The 27,564-nt window shown below is 39.6% G+C and overlaps 1 protein-coding gene across 2 annotated transcripts; it reads right to left on the reverse strand.

Moving 5' to 3' along the window:
* Positions 1-4,155: 4,155 nt before the first annotated feature.
* Positions 4,156-27,345, reverse strand: ncapg (non-SMC condensin I complex, subunit G). 2 transcript variants are annotated; one of them, XM_037545776.1, is made up of 23 exons: positions 27,281-27,345; positions 24,841-24,958; positions 23,623-23,835; positions 21,237-21,465; positions 21,000-21,145; positions 20,484-20,568; positions 17,807-18,002; positions 16,012-16,161; positions 15,452-15,592; positions 13,780-13,903; positions 13,550-13,639; positions 12,297-12,476; positions 10,113-10,169; positions 9,809-9,919; positions 9,092-9,211; positions 8,814-9,005; positions 8,124-8,305; positions 7,822-7,978; positions 7,071-7,241; positions 6,182-6,311; positions 5,960-6,004; positions 5,765-5,834; positions 4,156-4,839 (listed from the first exon to the last, which is right to left on the reverse strand). In XM_037545776.1, exons 2-23 carry the CDS (start codon positions 24,946-24,948, stop codon positions 4,713-4,715), a joined length of 3,024 nt encoding a protein of 1,007 aa, XP_037401673.1. In that variant the 5' UTR covers positions 24,949-24,958; positions 27,281-27,345; the 3' UTR covers positions 4,156-4,712. The 2 variants fall into 2 exon arrangements, with proteins under 2 accessions (XP_037401673.1, XP_017569185.1); XM_017713696.2 differs by lacking the exon at positions 10,113-10,169.
* Between the last annotated feature and the right edge of the window lie 219 nt (positions 27,346-27,564).

Here is a 27,564-nt window from a genome sequence, read left to right on the forward strand (position 1 = left end):
ATTCTAGAAGAGGACCAAGGGCCTTGTTCACAGAGTCAAGTACCTCTATATCTTGCCACGTAGGGACTAGGTGCCTTGTTGACCTGTCAGCAGCCAAGACCTGAGTGATGGCTTTTTCTTGTTCCAGTAGACGCTGGATCATCTTCTGCTTAGATCCCCATCTTGTGGGAGTTTCTGTTACAAGTTTGTGTTGAGGTAGGCCCATGTCTCTCTGTACTTCTTGAAGTGCTCGCTGCCTCTTCCAGCTGTGAGAAAAGGCACTCACAATCTTTTTGCCAACACTCACAGCTCTGTCAACCCTGGTGTCTTTCAGACTTCTCTCTGTAAATGAAATAATGGTGAGAACAAACAAAACAAAAACAAATCAGAAAGTTAACTTGGCTAAAAATATATGCTGCAGTTCAATTAATCACTGCTCAGCAGGTTAGATTTCACTGGTTTGACAGTGGTATTGACTTCATAGCAAAATTAGTTATATTCATTTTCAATTGGTTCAACCAAACGAATTAAACGTTCTATCACCATATATTAGTTTGAGAGTTAAATTTAAAGCAGTGTATCATGCATTTCAGACAATGTCTGACTTTAAGAGCACAGTGTGTAACATTTGTTAAAGTAATTAGCCAACTAATTATTAATTAATTATTAATTAGTTTTTTTAAGGTTTAAAGTAAAATTTGCTATTAATTAATAAAGGAACTTACCAATGGCAATGTAAAGACGATGGCCAAAACAAGACAGTCTGCTCCAGTTGTTCAGTTTGACTGCTTTAACGACATTTGCCCCGCTGTCCGTTGTCACACACACTTGGTTCTCCTCTTTGAGACGCCATGATTGAAGAAACTCACGCAAGTCGTTTGCTATGTTTTGCCCTGTGTGGTCCTCGGGGAGGTAACTCGTTTCAAGACAAGAGCTGCACAGTTTCCATTCACTGTTAATGTAGTGTACTGTTAGGCTAAGATACGGCTCTGTGGTTCTGCTTGACCATATGTCCGTGGTCGAGGCGTAGAATTCAACACAAGCGAGTGAGGCCGCTAGCTGATCAATGGCTTTTTCATACATGTCCGGGAGTGCGGTCTTTGAGAAATAGTGCCTTGAAGGAATGTTATATCTCCGGTCTAACTTTTTAATAAGCTGGATAAAGCCTTGCTTCTGGACTGTTTGAACTGGCATCATATCTTTAGCCAAACAAAAAGCGATAGATTCGGTCATTTCTTTCCAGCGTTTGCTCTTTCTGTCATATGGAGTGCAGCTCTCCAAAGACGCTGTGATGCTGTGCTGTTTGCCTGGGTTAGCGTTACTCACTTTCGACGCTGGACTCTCTTCGCGGCTTTTCTGACTTTCCTCATACTGACATGGGTGCTTCTGACGGAGGTGGTGAAACAGATTACTCGTGTTTCCACCTTTTGTCATTATCTGCTTCTTGCATATCTTGCAAATCACCGCAGTTTGTAGTGTACTGATATTTTGTAACCAAACCACCTCCACACTACTGAACGAGCTCCTCCTCCACAGCGCTGCTTTCTGCCATACTTCTTTTTCTGTCCAAATGACTCATGTAATGAACGTACCGGTACTCTATATGTGTAGGTGCGTGGCGTCATCACGTAAACAACGCAGAACACTGCCATTATCGCGATATGGATTTATTTTATCGTTCACAAAATTGTACCGGTATTATCGTCAACAATACGATATAGAACACCCCTAGTTGTGGCCATGACTTAATCATCTCATTCCCATGCCTTACTAAGTCGTGGCCACGCATTATTTTTATTTATACAGGATGTCACCAGCAGGGCTCCATAACGTTCGACTCTCACCACAGATTTCACCAACTCTTGTTAGTGACTAATTCCTGTCAAGAAATCGTTTTTTCCATCTTTCAAGCAGAATTTGCAGTACAGTCTGCTTTATGTTATCACACACGAGTCACACCAATTCCCGAAGCCACGGAGTTCTTAAGTCTTTCTGTGGTTGTTCTGCATGAAGTGCTTGACCTGGACGGTCGTTTGGGTACCCGTTCATGTGGGTCTTTCACCAGTCCTGAGTCGGACTGGGGTTGGGCAGATGAGTCTTAAGGTCTGATAGAGGCGTAGCATGTGTGAAGAATCTGATATTCGTTCACGGCCGACTGGCTTAAACATTCTGCATTGCTGGTGTGAGCGTGTTGATCATCTGTTATATCTCATAATTCTGTTGAGGCCATTCTTGTGTAGTTAGGACAGAATGCAAGCTTTTTCCATTAAAGCTATTCAGCCAGCACTATACTAATACCAGACTGGTGCTGATGTGCAGGATAGACAGAGACTGAGCGTTTCTTTATGGATGAAATCAATATGAAAGTGTAACTCCACCAACTCAATGCCCCTCATTTAACTCGAGGAGGTGCTGCCTTCCTTTTGCAAAGCCTTTGGCCACAATACTGCAAACTTTTCCCAGTATCAATGCCACTTTAATGTCTTAATTCTACAGATTCTTTTTCCTCGAAATACAGGTCCTTCTCAAAAAATTAGCATATTGTGATAAAGTTCATTATTTTCTGTAATGTACTGATAAACATTAGACTTCCATATATTTTAGATTCATTACACACAACTGAAGTTGTTCAAGCCTTTTTTTTTTTTAATATTGATGATTTTGGCAAAAAAAGTAAGTTTGCAGAAATGACTGCTTCAATGCGGCGTGGCATGGAGGCAATCAGCCTGTGGCACTGCTGAGGTGTTATGGAGGCCCAGGATGCTTCGATAGCGGCCTTAAGCTCATCCAGAGTGTTGGGTCTTGCATCTCTCAACTTTCTCTTCACAATATCCCACAGATTCTCTATGGAGTTCAGGTCAGGAGAGTTGGCAGGCCAATTGAGCACAGTAATACCATGGTCAGTAAACCATTTACCAGTGCTTTTGGCAGTGTGAGCAGGTGCCAGGTCGTGCTGAAAAATGAAATCTTCATCTCCATAAAGCTTTTCAGCAGATGGAAGCATGAAGTGCTCCAAAATCTCCTGATAGCTAGCTGCATTGACCCTGCCCTTGATAAAACACAGTGGACCAACACCAGCAGCTGACATGGCACCCCAGACCATCACTGACTGTGGGTACTTGACACTGGACTTCAGGCATTTTGGCATTTCCTTCTCCCCAGTCTTCCTCCAGACTGGCACCTTGATTTCCGAATGACATGCAAAATTTGCTTTCATCCGAAAAAAGTACTTTGGACCACTGAGCAACAGTCCAGTGCTGCTTCTCATTTCCTGCACATGCCTGTGCACGGTGGCTCTGGATGTTTCTACTCCAGACTCAGTCCACAGCTTCCGCAAGTCCCCCAAGGTCTGGAATCGGCCCTTCTCCACAATCTTCCTCAAGGACTGTTCACCTCTTCTCGTTGTGCAGCGTTTTCTGCCACTTTTTCCTTCCCACAGACTTCCCACTGAGGTGCCTTGATACAGCACTCTGGGAACAGCCTATTCGTTCAGAAATTTCTTTCTGTGTCTTACCCTCTTGCTTGAGGGTGTCAATGATGCCCTTCTGGACAGCAGTCAGGTCGGCAGTCTTACCCATGATTGCGGTTTTGAGTAATGAACCAGGCTGGGTGTTTTTAAAAGCCTCAGGAATCTTTGGCAGGTGTTGAGTTAATTCGTTGATTCAGATGATTAGGTTAATAGCTCGTTTAGAGAACCTTTTCATGATATGCTAATTTTGTGAGATAGGAATTTTGGGTTTTCATGAGCTGTATGCCAAAATCATCAGTATTAAAACAATAAAACACCTGAAATATTTCAGTTGGTGTGCAATGAATCTAAAATACATGAAAGTTTAATTTTTATCATTACATTATGGAAAAGAATGAACTTTATCACAATATGCACATTTTTTGAGAAGGACCTGTAGTATGACCTTTCTCAAAAGGTGTTTTTTTCTCAAAATATTACCTTTTTCTCAAAAATCACACCGGGCGACTTTTTCCAAAAATATAAATTTTTTCTTTAAATGTACCATCTTTATTTTTATTAACAGTGGTCCTAATACACTGTTGTACAGAAGTGAAAACTACTGCACCATTTTAAATTTCTTTTTCATTTTTAAACATGAAAAGTGTCAGGTCACTAAAACAAAGGTGTTCCCAAAAATACTGTCCGGTTTCACAAACGTAACAGAGTACTTTGAAGTAAGGCTTTATTTAAGTTTAGAGAAAAAAAAAGAAAAAAAAAGTAATCATGTTAAAATGGCAGGAAATCAAGAAAATGAATAATGCTGTATTTGTAACAGTCTATTCTGTGAAGCCCCGCGACCCTGATGGAGAAGAGGCTTAGAAAATGGATGGATGGATGGATGGATATTCTGTGAAGAATTTCTTTAAGAAGTAACTTCTTTCTTAGACACTGAGCTTGTGAACACTAACAACTCCATGCAGCACAAGGTAAGCAGTGCACCACATATTAGCATCCGAATGGATTCCAATACTACAGTAAACAAAGGCCTTTGTCCCTTTTAAGATTAGAAATGGACAGATGTTTCAAATACTTGAGGAAAAACTGCAGTCTTGTTTACTTTGTAAGCTGTTGTAATAAAATTGTAGTTTAATAGGAATCTAAATGAAGGAGCACATAGAATATTGATTATATAATACAAACATAGTAAAAACATTTTAGAAAGCAAGCAAAAGATAAGTGTCTGTCAGCCTTGGGCTCATATCTATGGGTAAGTGAACCTGATTTATGAACTGGCCTCTCTATTCATAAGGGCAGTCAGGTCCTGCTTAGTTTTCTCCAGAGCAGCAGTTTTGGCCCGTCGGGTCAGTCGCACTGATGGAGGAGCAGCTTCTGGAACGTTCTCTTCATCGCTATATGTATACACACACACACACACACACACACACACACACACACACACACACACACACAGATTTACAGCCCATCTTCTTTGCTTACTCATTTTAGGTTCCCTTACCATACAGAAGCCCTTTGCAGTTCTACAACTGCAAATTGTAGTCAATCTATTTCTCCACATATTTTGTAGCCCCCTGTTTACTCCACCCATCAGTGGAGCCCAGCAAGACCACCACTTGCTCTGTGGTGGTCCTGACCACTGACGAATAAAGTAAAGGGGAGCTAACAAATCATGCTGACACACTGATAAATTACAGTTTGTAATTGTAGAACTACAAAAGGACTCCAGCACGATATGTGGAGTTGATAAAATGGACAATGAGTGTTTATACAAGGTAGGAGAAGCTAATAAAATCAAAAGAGCAAAAATCCTGGCAAGATGATGCTGCATTTTACTAGCATGAGACTCAGTACAACTCAAACTCAATTGCAAAAGCACAGGGAGAGCTCTTTCCCAAGAAATACAGTGATCAGCCAAAAACAAAATTCCTGCAACACTTGATTTTGACAGTTAGTTTATGCGAAAAATATTATGGTAGAGTATTTTGAACATGACAACAGACTGAAAAAAAGCAATGCTGCACAGCGGCAAAGCAGAACGTTTCAAAAACATCAAGCTTTTAATTTTCAGGCATATGCCCAGGGACTGTATTTTTAACACTATGCAGAAATAAACAGTGTTGGTTGTTCATGTTGAGAACGTCATGCTTTGTGAACGTGTGCATCCCTTTAATATACTATGTATATAGTATATTAAAAAATATTAAACACATCTGAATGATCTTTAGCTCAAATTAAAGGTATTGTAGTAATGTTCCTGGCTGTCAATGTGATGAAGCTTTATCGTACCTGGAAATTGTAACTACAAAACAAACCCACCTTTCATCAGATTTCTCCTTATTTTCACAACTCTTCTTAGAGGTCTTTGCTGTAGAAACTTTCTTCTGGCCTGTATTGTGAAGTTTTAGAAAATCAATTAAAAAAAATTGGAAGAATTCTAAAAAAAAAATAATTTCTAAAAAAAGAATTAAAAACGAGAGAAAGGATTGATGGTGTCATCTTTTTGTGCAGTACCTCTTCTCGGCCGTTTTGATTTGGTCTCATCCTCATTCACAGCTTCTGTAAAGGAAAAATAGGTCATTCTATTATGAAAGAAGTGGAGAGAGGATATCCAAAATTTTTTAATGGAAGAAAAGTTGTGAGTAGTTTTGACTCAATGTACAATTCAAGTTAAAAAGGAGAATATTCACTCCTCAGAATTACAACTACTCTGTTAACTGATGAATGTGTTTGTACCGCTGCTGACGTTCTCATCCACAGCTGTGAGAACTGGGTCCTGAGGAGCTGAAGGTTTAGACTGCTGACTTCCTTTCAGTTGATTGAGGACTTTCTCAACAGCTCTCACGCAGAACTTATCCTTCACCTCCTACACACATGCAAACAAACACACAGTGATGTGCTTAATCAGAAATCAACATAAAATATTTTTCTGTGGAAGCATCATGCCAGGAGTTCTGGATTATACCAACCTCAATCCTAACTAGTGATGTCAAAGTTAACTTAAATTTTTAATGCCACTGAGGTTTTTAACAAATTTTCAGATTTTGACCCATCGAACAGTCTGTAGTACCAGCCTGAAGCTCAGGCACTTGTGTGCTGTTAATGTGACTCTGCCACTCCCTACCTCACTTAGACTGTTTGACACTTAGACAAACAGATCATTTTATTAATCCCAGAGGGAAAGTCTTCTATTGCAGCAGTAAAAAACACAGTAAACAATAAGAGCAAAAATGAAAAGAAGCAAAGTATTGCTGTACAATATTTACAGGTATAAAAAAAGGAAAAGATAAATAATACAATATATTAAAACTATAAACAATACGAGTAATGTGCAGTAATACATAGCTTTTAAAATAGAAGCTTTTACTAATGCCTTTGTTATTTCAAGCTCTTGCATGCCATGAATTTCTTCTCAGGAGTACACGAAGTCTGACTAAACTTGAAATCATTGCATTTGTTTTATTGACAGTGCCTGTTAGCTACTTCAGTTAACATATATATGTCAACCCAAATAGTTGACCCAAATTAAACTGCCATAGGACTGTGACACGGTACATTTAGATTAAAATGGGTTCCCCATAAACTCAATAAAAATCCTGTTGACTCGAACTTGTATTATGATTACCTGCAGTATCTGTGAGAGTAGCTGCTGAAGCTCCTGATTGGCTGGTCCAGGTTCAGTGCTGATCTCTAGACTGCTGAGGGTTTTACAGTACAGACGAACCTCCGGAGCATCGATGTCTCGCAAGATCTCATTACAGACTCTCACTGCCAGAGAGTCGTGCACACACACACCCTAAACACACACATCACAGAGAGTCACATGCCATTAAAACACACTGAGGGTGTGGTGTGCTGAACTGATCATGTCAGCGGACACTGCGATACAGAATTTTAAGGTTGATGATCAGAATGTCACTGTTACAAACTCATTTTAAAACAAATTCATGCCTTAATTCACAGATGAAGTGCAGTGTGCACAAGATGGATTAACACGCTGATAATGCAAGCAACCTATGCTAACTGCCGCATTATCTAATGATGCTAGTGGTCTTTTTGAAAAGTAATTAGATTAATGCTGGCTGTTCAAAGTTTAGTATTTCCCTTCTGCAGTGTTTGTTCCAAAATGCAATTCAGTTGTTCTGCTGAAACTGAAAAAATCTTCCACACTGCTGACAGCATCGGAATGGGACCGTTCATTGAAACATGCACAAGTACAAAGTTATCAGCTACTACAATGTAACTGGTCATAAATATTTTCCTCTTTATCAATGAACATATTCTGTGTCAACATTCCACTCTCTGCTAAATCACACCAAGTCATGCTAAATCTGTAATGTATATAAAATTTCTTGTAACTTGTAAAAAATTTATACCTGAGATGACTGAACGAGAGCGCTGGGCCGCGTCAGCTCTATGAAGAGTTCAGCCACGTTGGAGGTGTCGATCTCAGACAGAGGAGATGTAGCTGGAGCATTGAACAGAGTTCTCATGGTGGGTAGAAAACTCTCCTCCACACATTCCTGATGGGCCCTATGAGAACAAAAACAACAGATTCACTAAATCTAAACTGACTGAAGCAGTTTAATTTATATTGTACAGAGACTTCACTGTATTGTATCACACTTTACATTTTGTGTATCATTACACCTCTAGTGTACAGTGTGTGTGCATGTACCTGCTCTCTCGAGCGTAAAGTTGTAGAAACACTCCGAGACAATGCCTGAGTCTTTGGTCCTCCTCTGTTACAGGGTTGTACCACAGCAGAACCAGACGAGACAGTAGCTTTGCACTAACAATCCTCCCACAGTACATTAGCTTCGCCAAACCTTCTGCCGTCTCAGTGCGCAGCTCACAGATCTAACAAACACATTCAGTTCTAATTCAACTCATAAAACCTCTGTGGTCATACAGGTCAATATAGGAAAAAGAAAGTTACTGTTACATTTCTACTCAGCAGTAAGCCAATCAGAACAGGAAGTGATAAACTCAGATTACTTTCATTCAGACTCTCCTTTTTCTTGAGTGGTTAACTTTCAGAAAAATCAATAATCAGAAAACAAATTCAAAAGACTGACAACACAGTTTTGCTTAAAACACTATAAAATCTAAACTTGATCTGCAGCTCAGACACTCAAAACTTAACAGTAAAATTTATAGTACAAAGATTTTTTTTATGTAAACATTTCTCTGTACTGTAAATAAACTATACACAGTAAACAGCCTAATACAAGTAGCTCAACAGAGCAACGCTGACTTCCTGTATAATACATATATTCCTCTATAACATATATATTATCAATATCTATGGACAGGGGAATTTGATCACCAAATCATGATCTATTAACATTCTCAAGAAACATCATACCTCACTGTCAAGGAACTCCGAGAGCATCTTCAGAATGTTATGCACCGGACTCTCCTCCTCTTCTGACTGTCCATCAGAATTCAGCAGGTCTGAGGGCTTATCCTGGAGGATTTTGAGTCCATTGAAGAGAAGCTGGTCAATTAGAGCTTTGAGAGCGCTGATCCTGATCTTTGGCTCATCTAGCTGAGTTATCTACACAAACACAACAGATAAATATTAATCCACTTCTGCTCTATAGAGAACCCTTCAATTACAAAGACGCTTATGTGTGTGTGTACCTGCAGAAGAAGAACCAGGTGTGTGTTTGCAAGATCTCTGCTGTGGAGTGCTGCTGTTCCCAAACACACCACAGCCATGTTTCTCACAGCAGAGTTTGAGTTAGATACACTTGGCAAGATCTACAGAGCAGAAGAAAATGAAGACCATCGTTACAACCTCTATAAAGAACCAGTCCAGAATTCCTAAACACTCCAGAGATCTTATAGAAACAATTCTTATTGCTTTCAGGAACACCCCAGTTTTCAAGGAAACAACGCACAGTTCTCAAAGAAATGCTCCAGAATTCTTAAAGAAACACTCGTCTTTGAAAAGCACTTCCAATGTTGATTCTTGTTTTAGTGCATTTTTTGGCAGAAGTGTGTTTTTCCTCCAAGAGTATAAGAATCTGCCAATTCAGGTCACTAACCAGATTCTGTCGAGCAGACAGATGGAGGTGGAGTTGTGTGGTGTAGGGAAGGGTCACATATAACGACTGACAGGAGGTCAGTGTAAACACAGACAAGCCCTTTCCTCCACGTTGCAGTTTTCCAAATAGGTTTCTCAGGCACATGATAGACTTGCGCTGGTGCCGTTACTTGAACCACTTTTTTTCTTTTGATTTATTTAAATCATATTCTACACATATCAGGTTATTTTATTTGGTAATAAAAAATAGACCAATTCCCCCCAAAAAAATATGGTATTGCTTTAATACTTTGTGTATGTGTGCATCATACCAGAGTCTCTATCAGAGCGGTGATGGTGGGACAGATTCCTCTACTGATGTTCATCTGTTTCAGAACTTCAGCACACATTGTCAGACACTTCAGCAGCGTCTCTGGATCATTCTACAACATAGAGAGGGGAAAAAAAAACACCCTGACAGTTTAACAAGACCAACCTTAGTTTTAAGATTTTTTTGTATTTACGCAGATTATCAAAGGTATTTTTCCCAATAACTTTTGTGTGTAGTTGTTGTGCTTAGAGCAGTTTTTGAAACTTCTGAAGCCTAATTTTAATAATGAAGACTGTTAAGTTTACCTTTGTAAAGTCTAGAGATGAAAAAGTGCAGGAAAACTCTGGACCTGAGACCCGAGACTGGACACACACACACAAACATACGTATGTAGAAACACTTATGGCGGTCCAGTTGACAGAAGAGACGACAACATGAAGGTCATGAAGTGGAAAAACAACTATTAGAACATCTAACAGCAGTAGAACAGTAGAATGCTTTGGGATCTGCAGCACAGCCAACATGAAAACAAGAAACCTTGTGCCCCTGCTAGAAACTTCAGAACAGTGCCTCACTATCAGCATCAGCGCACACACAGGAGAACCCAAGAGAATGCAGGGAACACAGCAAAGGAAGCACACAAACAGGCAGAAGCAGTCAGGCCTTAAAGTAAAAAATGGACCAATCAAAATTAAAACAACGTTCCTATCACTACATCTGTCACACACACTTGTGTCCTGCAGGGCTCTTCAAGTATTCAGCTCATCACTCCAGGTACCAGTATTCAGAATCAGAATCCAGAATCAGAATCAAGCTTTATTGGCCAGGTATGCTACGCATACAAGGAACTTCAGTTTGGTTACAGGAGCTCACAGTACACAGTATCAGACATACATTCACATGTAGGGAGTAAGATAAAATATATATAAAATATAACAAAATAAAATAAAACCTGCTTCTTACTACACACTCACTCACACACTCACGCACGCACGCACGCACTCACAGACCCTTACACTGTACAAAGTATGAGTCTAAAGTTAAAGTGCTGAGTGCAGCAGCACTTAAAGGGTGTACAGCGACAGAGAAAGGGATCAATGAGGTGACGGCCAGATAGGTGGGTAATATGGCAGGTGATGATGAAGATGTTAGAACAAACACTCGAAGACTGAAATCACTACTGTTCACTCATGAGACCAGTTAGTTTTATTTTTGCATTTGTTCTGCTGTTAAAACAGGGCTAGGAAACAGAGGGAAAGCTACACACAATTGCAGTTCTGCATTGACTTGTAGGCTAACAGCTCCACATCAAAACAGGTTCCATTCAGTGTGTTATTCCACTTAATTCCCTCAAATTAGAATCCTTATTATGTGAACTTGTGTCAGCATAGTATCAGCCAGAATCTCTACTTCGTATTGTAAGGACGTCAGCTTACTAGCTATGCTTGCACAACCTTACTAGCTGCCCCTGGACACTAGTGCTAGTCTAGTTCAGACCTACAATTAAAAAACAGGTTTGTTACCTTAACAAACTAGCATGGAACATCATTCACAGAGGAGAAAAAAAAAACTTTGTATAGAAGCTCACAAGTCTCACCTACCACTGCACCAGTTAGCTCTAGTGTTAGCATATGTTCATTTGAAGAGGCAGTCACCTTTACTTTTACCAACCCTACCAGTAAAACCTGCACTGACCAAAATATTTCCCTTCACTCTTTTTATACAATAAATCTTTTTTTTTTAATGTAATCTCAAGTCTTTTTGGTAACTTTACCATTCATGCTTACTTTAGCCTGATAGCACTAATTTGCCATATAAAATAACTACGTTAATCTCAGCTGTTCAGTCTTTGTCACCAAACCTCCACTTAATAAATGACAAAAATAAAACATGCCCTCTGACCAAAGCCATAACACCATACAGCCCAGCGAGATGCAGAAGCACAGAAGCAGCTTGCTGCGACACAACACAGTAAAGTTGTGAAATTAGGGGTGTGACCTGCATGAAGAAGTAGCTGCTGTGTTTTCTGCACACTTATGTCTGATGTGCAACTTATGTGCAACTGAGACAGAGTGAGTTAGCTCAGTGGAGGTATTAGCATTAGCTCAGGTATTTGACCAACTATAAAAACTATTATTGGTGTAATAGTTATAACTATATAATAGCATGTTATATAAAAAAAGACAAGGAATATGAGCATGTATTGTAACACTCCCTAAATAAGGATTGTTTTCTTTGTGGTATCCAGTTAGACACAGCCAAGCAAGCTCTTCCATGGGTTAAGACTTAAAGAGTTGAATTAAAGTTCTTACACATTAGATTAACTACCAACATAATCAGGAAGTGACACAGGAATCAACCAATCACACTTTGATTTACAAATTTTAATGAAAATTTTTATTATTTTTTTTAATTTTTGATTTTAAAATTTAATGAGACCCACCTACAAACTGAGCTGTGTAAGTGCATGTGTGTGTGCGAGAGCCTACCTTCTCAATGCGCTGCTCTTTATTGTGATCAGATTCAGGTTGGAGCTCCAGTTGTCTCCGGCGCTCCTCCAGCTGGGCAATCGACTCCTTCAGCTCGGCCGCTCTCGCAAAATCCTCACGGCTAATGCAGTCCTCTAACTCCTGCTTACATTCCATTATACAGACCTTCAATTCTGCCAGCTAGAGAAAGAGCAACAGAACAAGAACAAACAGAGAAAGAGACAGACACAGAGACAGACACACAGAGAGAGAGAGAGAGAGAGAGAGAGAGAGAGAGAGAGAGAGAGAGAGAGAGAGAGAGAGAGAGAGAGAGAGAAAGAAAAAGAGAGAGCGAGAGAGAGCAAAGAGAGAATAAAGACAATGTATGTACTCTTTCAAACAGCTAACATCTGCTCAGGAACACCATCTACAAACTGTGAGATCATCCGACAGTCAGTATAGATGTTGCCTTTTGACAAAGCACAGAAACTGAATTTGAGGCCACACAGCTCTGGTTTAAAATTGCCTTTAAGATAGCTGAAGGAGAAAAGGAGGAAGGTTTTAAACATCAAGTTTGTACTGTCTATTTTTCGTCTACATGCTCTACTAAGCCAGGGGTGCACAACTAAGATCCTGGAGGGCCGATGTCCGGCACAGTTTGGTGATAGTGGTGGTTTGGTTAGTGTAGTGGGTAACACCTCTGCCTTCTATGCTGTAGACTGGGATTCAATCCCCACCTGGGTAAGCACCCTACACTATACCAATTTGAGTCCTTGGGCAAGACTCCTAACACTGCCTTGGCCTACCAGTGTAAAATGATCAAATTGTAAGTCGCTCTGGATAAGAGCGTCAGCCAAATGCCATAAATGTAAATAAATGTGATATACCTGGTCAACCACACCTGATTATACTTGTCTTAGCTGGCAGGTTTAATAGCTGTGTTTGAGAAGGGAAACCTCAAAACTATGCCCTCTAGGGCCAGAATTGTGTAAGTTGTTCCTCTAGTTATATTTGTGTATTCATTTTTTTCGGTATTTGTGTATTCAGCATTAATAATTCAGTAATAATTCTGAATTTTGGATTAAAATAATCAAATCACTCTGAGAGCAGAGATTTACAGCCCTGCGCTAATGAGTCAAAACCACACTAAAATCTGGAAACTGAAATGGTGGAGTTATACAGTTATAGAATTACACGGTTAAACATAGATAGATCGTAGATGTAGACTTAGAGTAATACAGTCGGAGTAGTCAGTTTAATTCAATGTAACTCACTTTAACTTGTTTCTTCCGTTTCTCGTTTTCATCCACACACTCTGTGATCGGTACGATGGGCTCCCTCAAATCAGAGATAATCTCAGCCATCTGTTCATGACAACACAACACATGGACATCATAGAACAGAGACACAGGAGTAAACAGAAAGCAGGTCCTCCACTCTGACCTCAACGGTTCACAGCGTCACCTTGCTGTGATGGATCAATAAATCACTGTAACACACGCACCACTGTAATACGTTGTTGGTCGTCATGGAGAATTCCTACAAGCTTCTGCACCAGCTGACCAATGAGAGACAGTGGAGTATTGGGCAACAGCAGCATCTCCTTAAGCACCGCCAAAACACGCCTCCTAAAAACACACATACAACGAACAAACACAATGAAACGGCTTCTAATTATAATAATAAAAATTATTTAAAATAATAAGAATTATTATTATTATTATTACTAAATCTACGATAAAAAAAACCTAATGAACACCTTTAAAAGACAGAAACTGCATGACGCTGTATATGAATTTGTATACAAGACCGCATACAACACTGCAAAGGATGCTGTATGAGACTGTGTATCACTCTGTATATAGTCATATACAGTCCCACAAACAGCATTATACACAATCATATACAGTCTTGCATACAGCATCATATACAGTCGCATACAATCCTGTATACCAGGGGTATTTAATTAAAATTCAATAAGGTCCAGTCAAAGAAATTTCCTCAAGCAAAGGTCCAGATCATAACGTTTAACTTGCATCACGATTCAGTGCCGCATACTGTTTACTGGAGTAGTCTAGCAGTTATATCAACATCTTATGCAATTAATACCTGAATATCAAATCAAATAAAGTACAGTTCAGTCATATTTCCACAACATTTATTGTCAGTTTTTTCTTTTTAGATCACGCCATGTGAAATAACCTGGCTTACTTTCATCTCCGACCGCATGGTTCTCACCTCGTTCCTGCCCTGTGTGTGCGTCACTCATTCGAGTCTCAGTGCTTATTGTAATGCACAGATCTGATTGGCTGAGTAGCGATATATGTGATATTTAAGCAATTGGTCTGCGAGTCTCCTGAGCCACTAAAGCTCCCGTAAAGGCTAGAAAAGTTACGCTGATTAAAATAGGACCACCGCATCAAAATTATAACTTTTTCTCCATTTCTCGGATATAGGTCTACGTCCGCATAAGACAGCGCCTAGGTCCAGACTCGAACCACAGTCCACTTATTAGTGATCTCTGCCGTATACAGTACTGTATTTAGTCCTATATACAGCATCATAACATACTGCTCCAATTCTTTTTCTTTTTTTTTTTGATTACTTCACATGGGCACGCCTGTGCAATACTCTTGTATATATACTTATTTAAAATTTATTTATCTGCTGATATACATATGTTTACATATGCACTACACTACACTACATTGTATGCTTATATTTTTCTTTTTTCCTCAATATACTCTGAGCCAAAATTTCATTCTAATGCACACTGTACGGTGTTAATTTGAATGACAAGGTCTGTCCAAGTCCAAGTCTAATATCCAATCCTAAATACAGTCCCATATAAAGCCTTTTACACAAAAAGGACACTATCTTCTGGATAAAGTTGTCAATTTTTCTTTCTAACAGAGAGCAAATCTCACCGATTACATTTTTAGCAAACCATAAACCACAATGTTTGTGATCAAACCATACATAGATCAAAATGTCCAACAAGAAGGATTAAATAAAGGCAAAGCAATGAAAAAAAAAAATCATGCAGCATGTAAAGGATAATGAAGGAATGATCATTTGCTTAATATCATACTTAAATTATCACAATATTCTTTTTTTGAGTAATAATTTATTTGTCCAATGCTATTTTTTAATGTTTGTTTTGTTGTTTACTGTACCTGCCCCCTTCCTCAGTGGTGTCTAAGCAGCCCACCAGCAGAATGAGCTGTTGACCGATGAACTCCTTGGTCATGACAAGCTCCAGCTGAGTCATATCAGCCCGCTGTTCTTCTGAGAGTAGCGGGACACTCTTCAGATAACTAACACACAAAAACATCAATGTGCCAGATTAAACTGATTATCACAATAACAGTTTTAGAGGCTTTTCAACGCTCAGCTTTACAGCCTTCACTCATTTATCATCTTTATTGGAAATTGCAATCAATCATCAAAACTAGACATTTGGGTGCCGTTTTGAAAAATCAAAGAAGTGGGCTTTTTTGTAAAGCTTATGAATTCTAGAGATTGTAATTTTTGAGGTTTATTTTGTTATATGGCAGTTCTTAACCAAGAATATTAATTAACTGTGAACCTCAAAATCAAAAAAGCCAACAGAAAAACGTGTGAATTTACACCACTAACACACACTCAGTGCCACCACCCACCAGTGGAGTGTGAGTGTGCGTACATGTGCTTGTGTTCAAGTGTGAACAGCAGTCTGTTAAAGGTGAGTACTGACCTGTACAGATATTCAGCGAAGATGGCAGGCTCTGGCAGCAATTTCTCCAGAAGCTCCTCCCCCTCATCTCCCTTAGCCTTCACAAACTCACAAGCGGCCCTCCAGTACAGCACATTCTCACATGTCAGAGCATCCACAGGGATCAGCTTCCTGTACACGCACACAATAAATAGGCTGAAAATCTGAACTAGCGCAGAATATTTCGCACAGACCAACTTCAAAATGTGAAAATCACTGAACATAAATATTTCAGGTCGCTGTTCATGGACAGAATGTTTGATGCATTTGCAATGGGACATGTAACACAGTGAACGTCCCTTTCAGTAAAAGAAACCTAATAAATAAACCCTGCAACAATAAGCACTTTCAAGAAGCAGATTTTAAGGGTCTCATAAAGTGTGTAGAATGCTGCACTTAAAAACTGTCCATTCAAAATATTTTGCTATTGTAGATCTAAACAATAACGCTGAATACAAGATGTGATAAGCTCTGTGAGGTGAAATGAGGGGGGAAAAAAAAAAACCTAACAACGTCTTGATGAATTACTAACATGGCTATTAACATTTTATTTCCTCTATATAACCACTATTTATTAGTTAATGGAAATCCTCAAAGACAACACAACTGTTAGAACGGTCAATGATAAAGTGCTTATTGTAAATGTCCTGATGTGCGTACTGTCAAAGAATATGCGAAGATTAGTAATGTTTGTAGAAGATACCTTCAGGATTTAATTTGAAAAAGTTAGGATTAGTTTAAAGTTCAGCCAAGTTAGATAATTCACACATGCTGTTAATGAAGTGGGAAGGAGGGATCAGGGGGACCTAGTATCGAAATAAATCTGCAGACCAACGGTGGAAGTTACGAATGAGATGCCAAATGATGTTACAGAAGAAGCACATACAGTCAACTTCAGAATAACTGGCACTCTTCGAGAAAATAAGCTAAACACAATTAATTAACATACTATAAGTGATATTTCATGCTTAAATAGTAAGCTGCATTTTAAAGGGGGAGTGTAGGGGCTGGCAAAGTTCGCTTTAGAAACATGTTTTGAAAACACAGGTTTCAGAAATATTGGCACCCCACTTAAAAACATGTAGTGAAGCCTTTTTTGGCAACAATTACAGCACTGAACCACTTTCTGTAATGCTTAACAAGGTTAGAGAACACTTGTGGGACACTGGACCACTCCTCCTTCCAGAACATTCCAGATCCTTGATATTCTTGGGTCTTCGCATATGACCTTTTTCAATACACACCACAGGCTTTCAGTTGGGTTCAACTGTTCCTGCAATCAGTTCTGTGTGGATTTTAATGTGTTTGGGGCCATCGTCTTGCTTAAAGCTCCACACACCACCAAGTTTTAGTTTTTTGGCAGAGGCAGACAGATTCTGGGCTAAAACCACCTGCTATTTAGTGAAACTCATTATGCTATGGATTTTCACAAGTGGCCCTGGAGCACTAGCAGTAAAACAGTTTCACCGCTGTATGCGACCGTGGCTACTTGATGCTTTTAACTGTATGCAGCGCCTTTTTTCACAAAATGTGATTGTGTGCATGAACCAAAAGTTCAGCTCTGTCTCATCTGTCATCTGACCACATCACAATCTATTTTTAGCTCCAATGCCACAAAGTTCAGTAGCTGTACATTAGAAAAGGCTTAATTCGTGGAAGATGGAGATGAAATCTGACTGGATGAATTACTAATTCATCCAGTCAGTACATTGAATACATTGAATAATACATTGAAATCTGAAAACCTTAGGATTCAGCTAAACTGGAGTCAACTTACCGTTCATCAAGCTTCGCTCCATTCTGCAAGAGGTCGTCAAGAGTCGTTGCCGTGGAGAACAGAGCATGCAAGGCTAAAACGGCAGTCTCTGCGCAATTCTCAACATCCAGCCTGTGCAGCAGCTGCAGAATATCATTCTGTAGCAGGCGCAGCCAGGCAGGTAACAAAAACACCTTCACCACCTCCTTCACAGACTCTGAAACACAGGAAAATACAGTCAGAGCAACAGAAGATCCTAAAATTCAGGAGTTTGTAGAATCAAAACATGAGAAGACTGAAGGCTGTAACCACTGCTGATGAGCTTCAATGGAGCTCTGCTTAAGGCAGGGGAGTCAACCTTTTTTTTCTTCCCCAAAAGTGGCCAGATCAAAGCACTTCAAAATATTTGAGGGAATATTACTTGGAAATTAGCTGCAATATTTCTAAATCTGAAAAATACAACCATGAAGAGCATCAACTGACCAAGCAACTTGCTGGCAAACTATCATTAGAATCTGGCAATGACCACTGAAACGCATAAAAATCTGCTGTCAGAGAGGTTAGGGCACAGGCATGTTCATGCGTTGGTAAACCCAGCAGCAGTATTAGCACTGGTAACTTTCTGTGATCTACCATGTTTCCTATTACTGTATAAAAGAGGCACTGTGCTTCCTTTATTATTGGATTGCTCATTCAGTTATTTTGATCGTAGTACTTATACTACTAAGTACTTATATTAAAAAAAAAAAAACTGTTTAGTCACATTTTGTTGTTACTCTGAATAATGTATTAGGTATATTCCTATTCAAGTATTTACTTGATCAAAAATATACAGTATATATCAAAACCTATAAATATTTGGTTTTGTTATGTCATGTTCTTTGTGTGTCAAATAAATGCCGCAACTGCATTTGGAAGTCACTTCATTAAATGAGAAAAGCAAAGTGATGATAAACAGTCATAATATTGTTCCTTACCAGTTAATATTTACTAAACTACTGAATTTGCTCTGATAAGAAGCTCCTGTGGTGCGACCCGATTGGCTTTATTTTCTCTGCCCTCTCCTGCCCTGAATATTTATTGTAATATCCATGTTTTGTTTCATGTCTACTGATATTAATCAATTGTAGTCTTTTGACAGGTGATGCATATGCATTTGCTGTGGCTCAAAAAATTTGGTAAATTAAGATGGAAGTCTTATCAGAGAAGAAAAGTTCCTAATCTGGTGAATTACACTGTAAATTTACAGCACTGCAGCCACCATCAGGTGAAAGGAAAAACTGCAATGTCCTGGCTAGCAGGCCACTTATAACACACTCAAACAGAATTAACATTAAAATCTGTCCACAGGTTGCATTTGATCCTAGGCCTGGACTGTGGACACCCCTTGGTTAAAGGTTCTGGTTATTTGGTAGAATATATATATTTTAAATGTCATTTCTTCATTTCTTAAATGTTGTCAAATTCTTTGAATGTTTTTTATTATGGTGTATTACTGGTATAATGGAAGCAGATGTTTTCAGACTACTGTATGTGTACTGTATAATACAATTAAATAACTGATATCCCACTATGGTCTATGGCAGAAAAAAAGAGCAGGTTCACCTTGATTGTGGATATAGACAGTGAAGAGAAAAGATCCGACTGGCTTTGAAAAAGGGTGCATTGTTGGGGCACAAATGGGACAAGATTCGGTCTCAAATCCTGCTCAGTTATGTAGTCCCCAGTGTTTTAACAGAAACAGTGAATGAAGTGTCCTCGGCAATTAGATTTGAAAGTCATTAGTAAACAGGGCTGGAAATTGTAAATGAAAGTACACATTTAGTGAGCGATATGTAAGAAAAGACGGTACATATATATGCAAATGCTGCTTATGTGTACTGTATGTTCATGATTGTGTATCAGTAAAAAAAAAATCCATGGGCTCATGTCCATTTCTATCTCAATGACTCTTAGCTTAATAAACAATCATTTGTTTACCATCAGCGTGATAAAATCAGTGTACTTATATACTAGTACACTGGAACAACTTAACTGTGTGAGCAGTCACATTTTGAAATGTGGTGTTGGAGGAGCTCTTTCATACACCAATATGACGCCAATATCATCACACATTGCTCATCTCTAAAGCCAAATCCTTGCATTGACTGGATCTGCTGGATGGTGTATTTGACCCCTCGACTTGCTCTCATGCCGAAAAAATTGGCCACTGAAGAGTAACATTTCAACATTTCACATCCTCTACACAAATGAAGCAGGACTAATTATGCTTTGCACTTGCTTATTGTTCTTTAAGTAATGATGATACCCACTGTATGCTCAGAAAGTCATAAAGTTTATCATGACAAAAAAATAAAATTATCACAAGAATTCTAAAATATCCTTATACTGCCCACCACATCGATCTGTTTAAACCAATCTAATGGACTGTGCAGATGAAGTGTAGATTAGCGGGGATTTTACAAGGAAAGGAAAAACAGCATACTATACAAACAGCATAACAGGTTTTCAGAAGGCTCCTCTTCTCTAGTTAAAGGTGGAAGTTTGTTGAAATCTCAAACACTTGTAAAATTATACAAGTTTTACCACAACGTGAATACAACACCATTCACTTGCCGTTAAAGTACGAAACTGTACAAATATGGTGTGGAACCAAAGGTAGACTCATCCCTAATCTGACACACACACACATTCATACCTGCAGAGTCATTGAGGCCGTGCTGTAGCAAACTGACTCTCTGAGCGATAGTCAAAGCTCGAATGTGCACTTTTTCAGCAAGCACCTGTAATACACACATATACACAGTCTAGCATACAACTACAGGAAAAATAATAATTTTACTGCAGCTAACAGGTAACTTGAACTTAGAACAAACATTACACAGATAAAATATTTTCTCTTATTCAACATTGAGCTGCACTTCTAAATCAGGACCAGCACAATAAAACACATCTACAAAAAACAGAAGTAATTAAAGTCTCTGTTGTTGATGGAAACATTGATTAATTAACCTTTCACACACTTTCAAAAATAAGTATCATTTGAAATGAATAACCCATCCTAAATGTAAGTATTGTGATATAAACTGAGTTGTGTTCTACAGTTTCTCATTAGCCTGAATTTTTACCAGCGTTCTGTTCACAATAGTAGCTATGAAAAAAGACATTGGTTGGTGAAGCCTGGAGAGGTTTATGGTCCCGATGAAGGACGTACCTGATAGGATAATTTCCGCACTTTCTCTTTCACATCACGGGTGCGTTTGTAGATTTTGGGGAGAGTGAAAGCGGCTGGAGCAATACAGGACAGAACAGCCCGCCGAACTTCAGCATTAGAGTCATTCTCCAACAAAAGCATGTACGCTATTCACAAAACAGACAAAAACAGTGGGAGTCATTAGATAAAGTTATAGCTTTAACGGTGGGACAGTGGGGTCATCAGATAAAGTCAAACCTTTAATAGTGGGACACTCTGGGTCGTTGGGATCCTGCAGTCTTGCCATAGCAAGTGCTGCCTGAATCCGGACGTTGGGATATTTATCTGTCACTCTGATCAGCATGGCCTCATGGATCCGTTCACAGATTTCATCGTCAACCTGAGCATTCTCACTCAGACTGCCCAGCAGCTTATTGATCAGCTGACAAACACGGAACCGCACTGCGTGACTGTTCGCTGTGTGAGACTGAGAGCGGGAAAGAGAGAAAGTTCAGCCAAAAGAATAATTCTTTCTTGTTCTTGACTACTGACATTAGCTCAGTGTTTCAGTAATTTTTTTGCAGTGTTTTTAACTTCACAAAGCCCAAGACATTTTCATACACTATATTTCCAAAACTATTTGCTCGCCTGCCTTCACACGCATCTGAACTAGAGTGACATCCCATTCTTAATCTACAGGGTTTAATATGATGTCAGCCCACCCATTGCAGCTATAACAGCTTCTGTTCAATCTTCTAGGAAGGCTTTCCACAAGGGTTAGGAGTGTGTTTATGGGAATTTTTGTCCATTCTTCCAGAAGCGCATTTATGAGTTCAGACACTGATGTTGGACGAGAAGGCCTGGCTCACAGTCTCCGCTCTAATTCATCCCAAAGGTGTTCTATTGGGTTAAGGTCAGGACTCTGTGCAGGCCAGTCGAGTTCTTCCACACCAAACTGGCTCATCTATTTCTTTATCGACCTTGCTTTGTGCACTGGTGGACAGTCATGTTGGAACAGGAAGTGTGTCATCCCCAAACTGTTCCCACAAAGTTGGGAGCACGAAATTGTCCAAAATCTCTTGGTGCTGAAGCATTAAGGAGTTGCTTTCATGGACACTAAGGGGCCGAGCCCAACTCCTGAAAAACAACTCAGACCCGTCCATCAGATTGCCAGATGGAGAAGCGTGATTGGTCACTCCAGAGAACACGTCTCCACTGCTCTAGAGTTCAGTGGCACCGCTTTACACCACTGCATTCGATGCTTTGTGTTGCGCTTAGTGATGTAAGACTTGGATACAGCTGCTCAGCCTTGGAAACCCATTCCATGAAGCTCTCTACATTGTTCTTGAGCTAATCTGTAGGCCACATAAAGTTTGGAGGTCTGTAGCGATTGGACTGACTCTGCAGAAAGTTGGTGACCTCTGCACACTAAGCGCCTCAGCATCCACTGACCCCACTCTGTCATTTTACGTGACCTACCATTTCACGGCTGAGTTGCTGTCGTTCCCAATCACTTCCACTTTGTTATAATACCACTGACAGTTGACTGTGGAATATTTCGTAGGGAGGAAATTTCACTGGAAATTTGACTGGACTTGTTGCACAGGGGGCGTCCGATCACGGTACCACACTGGAATTCACTGAGCTTCTGAGAGCGCCCCATTCTTTCACTAATGTCTGTAGAAGCAGTCTGCAGGCCTAGGGGCTTGGATTTATACCCCTGTGGCCACGGAAGTGATTGGAACACCTGAATTTAATGATTTATGGATTGGGTATTATGGATGGGTGACTGAATACTTTTGGAAATAGTGTACATCTGCCTAATTATCCAACAGCGGTTTAGTCCTTCCCCCCAAAAAATAAACAATAACACAAGAGCAATATGAATAGAGTACAAGATTTTACAATTAATATGCAATATTTAATATAAAGAAAACAGAAAGAAAAAACCAGCCCATCACTAGAGGGAGGTATTTTGAGTAACCAGTGATCATCAATGACTGCTTTTAGAGGCCTATTAGAGTAATGGCAAGAAATAGATCTATGAAACCAGTGAAAAACAGTGACTATGTTCAGAAGCGTATCACAGTGAAAATGAGAGTAAAATCCAAAAACAACAGTGACTATGGTTCTGCTCAGTGTATTCTGAGGCAGGTGAATAGAGCCTAGAGTATATTAGCCCCATCCTTTCAGCCTACAGCAGTTTAGTGCCACTCATTCAGCTTATGGCAGTTTAGTTATGCCCATGATAGTGAAGTTATAAGGAGTGTTTCAGACTGCTTTTTGAACAAGACACAATACAAGACAGCCAATGAGGACAGAGCTCAGTTACATATATTGGTCCTAAAGGCACAGCAACATAAACAGCCTGTTTAATTCTAAAGGATAAAGAGAAGTTGGAAAGGATCATATAGAAATAAATGAGTGTTTCTGCTACACACAAAAAAATGTAATACAGAAAATGTATAATGTATGCTTCTTAAAGATAAACAGTTGCTGAACAGGTGTTTAAATCTTAGTGCTTAATGAAAGTGCATCCATCCTAATGAGCAGAATTTTATAATCTGATCTCAGTTTTTCTGCATGAAGTGATGCAATACACTTAATCAGAATTTTCTGGAACAGAGAGGTTCTTCAGTATTACCTCCAACAGGAAGTTGAGCAGGAAGTTCAGAAATGAGCCATCATCTTCCTCACTCTCTTCCTCCTCTTCTTCATTCATGGGAGTTTCAAAACTAACAGCAAACTTCACCACAAAATCAATCACGTTCTCCACAGCAGGTTCCCTGGTGTAGACAATCATGGCATACTTCAGACAGCGGAGAAACTCCTCGTGGAACTCCAACTTGTCCTCCAACTACACATGTGCACGCGCGCACACACACACACACACACACACACACACACAGTGTGTTTTAGCTCTGTTGCTCATGATCACACATTGTTGTAATAAACACTTCAGGACAGTTAGTAAACTCAAAAGTCAAGCTTTAGCTTTGAAAATTGTGTGGAAGAAAAAAAAAGGTGTGATACTTGTGTGATCAAATGAGGAACATGTTCACAAAGATGGTCTGATTCCAACAGTGCTAGCCACAGCCCTTATCAACTCAATATAAGATAATTAATCACAAGTTTCCAAATATAAAATGGGAATATATGCCACTTCACACTAAAGGGTCACATTTGTCTTAAAAACCTTTTATGAGACAGCACTTCAGCAGGCACAAGACAAAAGAAATGAACTAAATATACTGTCAAAAAAAACACTCATGAACAATTCAGAGCATGTTTCAGTGCAGCTCGAACACTGCGTTGTGCAGTGGACCAATCACACCCATGTTTTCATGTTTCCTTCTAATCCATTTATCAGTACCGTAAAAGCATCAAAATCCAGTTACGCAGTAACTCACTCCCAACCCTAAAACCTTTCAAAGGCAACCACAGTTTATTTTACTGTTAGCTTGTTTCACCATTAAATTCACTTTGTCAATCAAGCTTAACAAAGTCAAGAGCTAAACTGTGTAATTTCATGTACCCAAAAAACAAGAGCACATAAAACCAGACTAAATTAAAACCTGTTTCAAGGTTCTGAGAAAACAGTGATGTTATCTTGGTTCTAATGATTTTTAATAACCAATCAGAACTAAGACAATATGCTTCAGATGTCTTCTGGGGAAAAAACGGATTAATCCGAGTTCTGTTTGGTTATCATAGACAAAACATTTTATCTGTTGATTTGCTGAATAAACGGCTGTGATGTTCTGAGGTCAGTGGGTTTCTCTTCAGATTTATACTTGTTGGCAGCAGTGCCAGATCAGAGAAACTGACTGGATTTAAATCTCTGTATGTTTTATTACTTTACCTTAATATATCTGTTCTTCAAAGTGGCAACCAGCTTGGCCTTGTTGTGGTGAGCTTTCTGAGCTCGTTGAAAAGCTTCTTGTATCTCTAGTTCATTATCAGCAGTCATGGTGAAGATCCTGAAACAGTAGAACAAACATTACTTCAGAGTGTTAAATTAGTGTTCATCATTTAACCTACATCTTTTACATATGTATCTAAACTGTTTAGCACATCCAGAAAGGCTGCTATTTCAGCAACAGAACACAAGAGGGAGTGTATTATCGGGAAATAACATCACGGCTGTGATTTGGTCACCGTAGATCATCAGATTCATGATGTTATATGTGATAACACACAATCTTGAGTTTTCCATTGCTTTTATACAACACTTAAATAAATACAGTAAGAAATGAATAAATTGGGCCTTGAATGCAGCATTTAATATGTTTTAATGTTCAGTTCCTTCCTCCAAATGATAGTTCCTTAACAAGCAGCTTGTTGCTACGTCAGACTAACGAGCTCCGCCCACTCGCTGCACAGCCAGCAGCTTGTTCTTAAATTGACTGTTGGTCAAATGTGATCTTAAGTGTCCATTTCCGTTTCTGCGCAAAGTAACAGGTAAAAACATTCAAATGGCTTGAGCGTCTCCTACAGATGTCAAACCCGTTGCTTAGCAACAGCGTCTCAGCAGAGTGATGGTGTGAAAAACTGGTGATTTTATGTGAAATAACAGTACGACTAGAAAGCTTTGCAAGCAATCAGCTTGCGTGACTGGAACTGTTGTATAAAACATTAATAAATACATCCCAATGAACACTATGCAAACACACAAATACTCTGATTCAGCAGAAGAAAGGGTTCAAGATGAACTGACTAGGACTAAATAGGACACTAGGGTTTAGAATTAGGGTTAACCTTAACCCTGGCTTAACAGCATCAGCTAAATTAGGGTTTAAATTCTGGGCCAAATTTTAGGGGTCTGGTTTAAGGGTCTAAAATTTAGGTTCTACACTTTTTAAAATAATGGTTCATCACGGGTTCTTTCGTTAAGGGAATGATTCTACATAGAACCATGGGTTGTATATAGAATAATTCCATCCATCCATTTTCTAAGCCGTCTTCTCCCTCAGGGTCACGGGGGTGCTGGAGCCTATCCCAGCAGTCTTCGGGTGGAAGGCAGGATACACCCTGGACAGGTCGCCAGTCCATCGCAGGGCAGACAGACAGTCACTCACACCTAGGGGCAATTTAGCATGTCCAATCGACCTGACTGCATGTCTTTAGACTGTGGGAGGAAACCAGAGAAGCCGGAGGAACCCCACGCAGACACAGGGAGAACATGCAAACTCCACACAGAAAGAATCCCGGTCACCCGGCTGGGGAATCGAACCCAGGCCCTCCTCGCTGTGAGGCGACAGCACCACCGCGCCGCCCTATATAGAACAATTTCATGATTAAATTGTTCTTTTCATGGTGAAAAGGTTCTGGAGAATGTGTTGTATATTGTTCAATACAGGACCCCTTTGAAAATGGTTCTACATGGTTCTCCCTTTTGGTGCTACACAGGACCCTTTTAAAAAGGGTTCTATACAGAACCATATACAACACATCAATCTGTACAACCACTTCACCATTTAAGCATGAAACTGGTTCTTAAGAGAATCATTCCCTGCACTAAAGGACTCTTAAAGAACCATCTATTTAAGAGGTGTAGGTCTAAGGTTTAGGAGTTAGGGCTAACACATGTTAGCTTTAGCGCTGGTTTCGGTCGGCTGGTTTCTTCCTCTATGGGATTATTGTCTAGATAACAGAGCTATCTGATTCGGTTCTCTTGGTCCTTTAGCTCTTTATTGGTTCTGCTGATCCAGAAAAGGACCAAAGCCCCAGACAGCCCGAATATAAAGCTGCGCCGATGTCTGAATTGAAATGGCTTTATCCATTGTAGCCGCACTAACACACACTTTATCGTTAACATTTTAATGTTAGTGAATTTCTCGGTGCACCTTAAACGGCGCAGCAGCTGCATTCAATTTTAAGGTGGAACGGGAAATTTGGAACAAGAAGTTGGTGAATAAGAAGCCGACCTGAATAAGTCAGTTTCGTAAAATTTAGCGAGACGTCGATGTCGCTAAAAATAAACAGAACAGATCCGAGCGAACATTCCTAGGTTAAGCACCAAAATGACCAACATTAAACACTTAAATCATATAAAAAGTTAACTTAGTAGAAACGTGTGTGTCTTAACCAGCTAACTAACTACGTCAACTGGCCAGCTAGTTAGCGTTAGCTTAAGTAACGGAAGACCTAAACGATTCCAAATCTCAAAACAACTAAAAATACGGCAACCAAACTAACTCTAATGCAAACATATCGCTGTAATACTCGTTAGCATTTTATCTCAGAACGTTCAGGTAAAGTAATAAATAAAAATACTCTAATAATAAAGAATAAGCTTGTACTTCGCGTCGCTGCTTTCAGTTTGTTTTCTTCTCCCTTGAATGGCGCGGCTTTTCAAAATTAAGTCTCGCGATATCTGCCGCTTGTCGCTTTTCAAATTCAGATCTCGTGGTCATTTCTCCTAAACGGGATTCTCGTGCGAGGCCGAGGCCGTCAATCCACGCAGACTTCAGAGAGGAATTCCTCCATTTTTTGAACATCTTTGATAATTCAGGCGTTGAGATGTAAACAGAGGCATTCAGAGTCGTTCTGAGTGGTTTGGTGTGAAATGGTTCAGGTTTCTTCA

This window comes from Pygocentrus nattereri, chromosome 16 (assembly GCF_015220715.1).
Source record: "Pygocentrus nattereri isolate fPygNat1 chromosome 16, fPygNat1.pri, whole genome shotgun sequence".
NCBI lineage: Eukaryota > Metazoa > Chordata > Actinopteri > Characiformes > Serrasalmidae > Pygocentrus > Pygocentrus nattereri.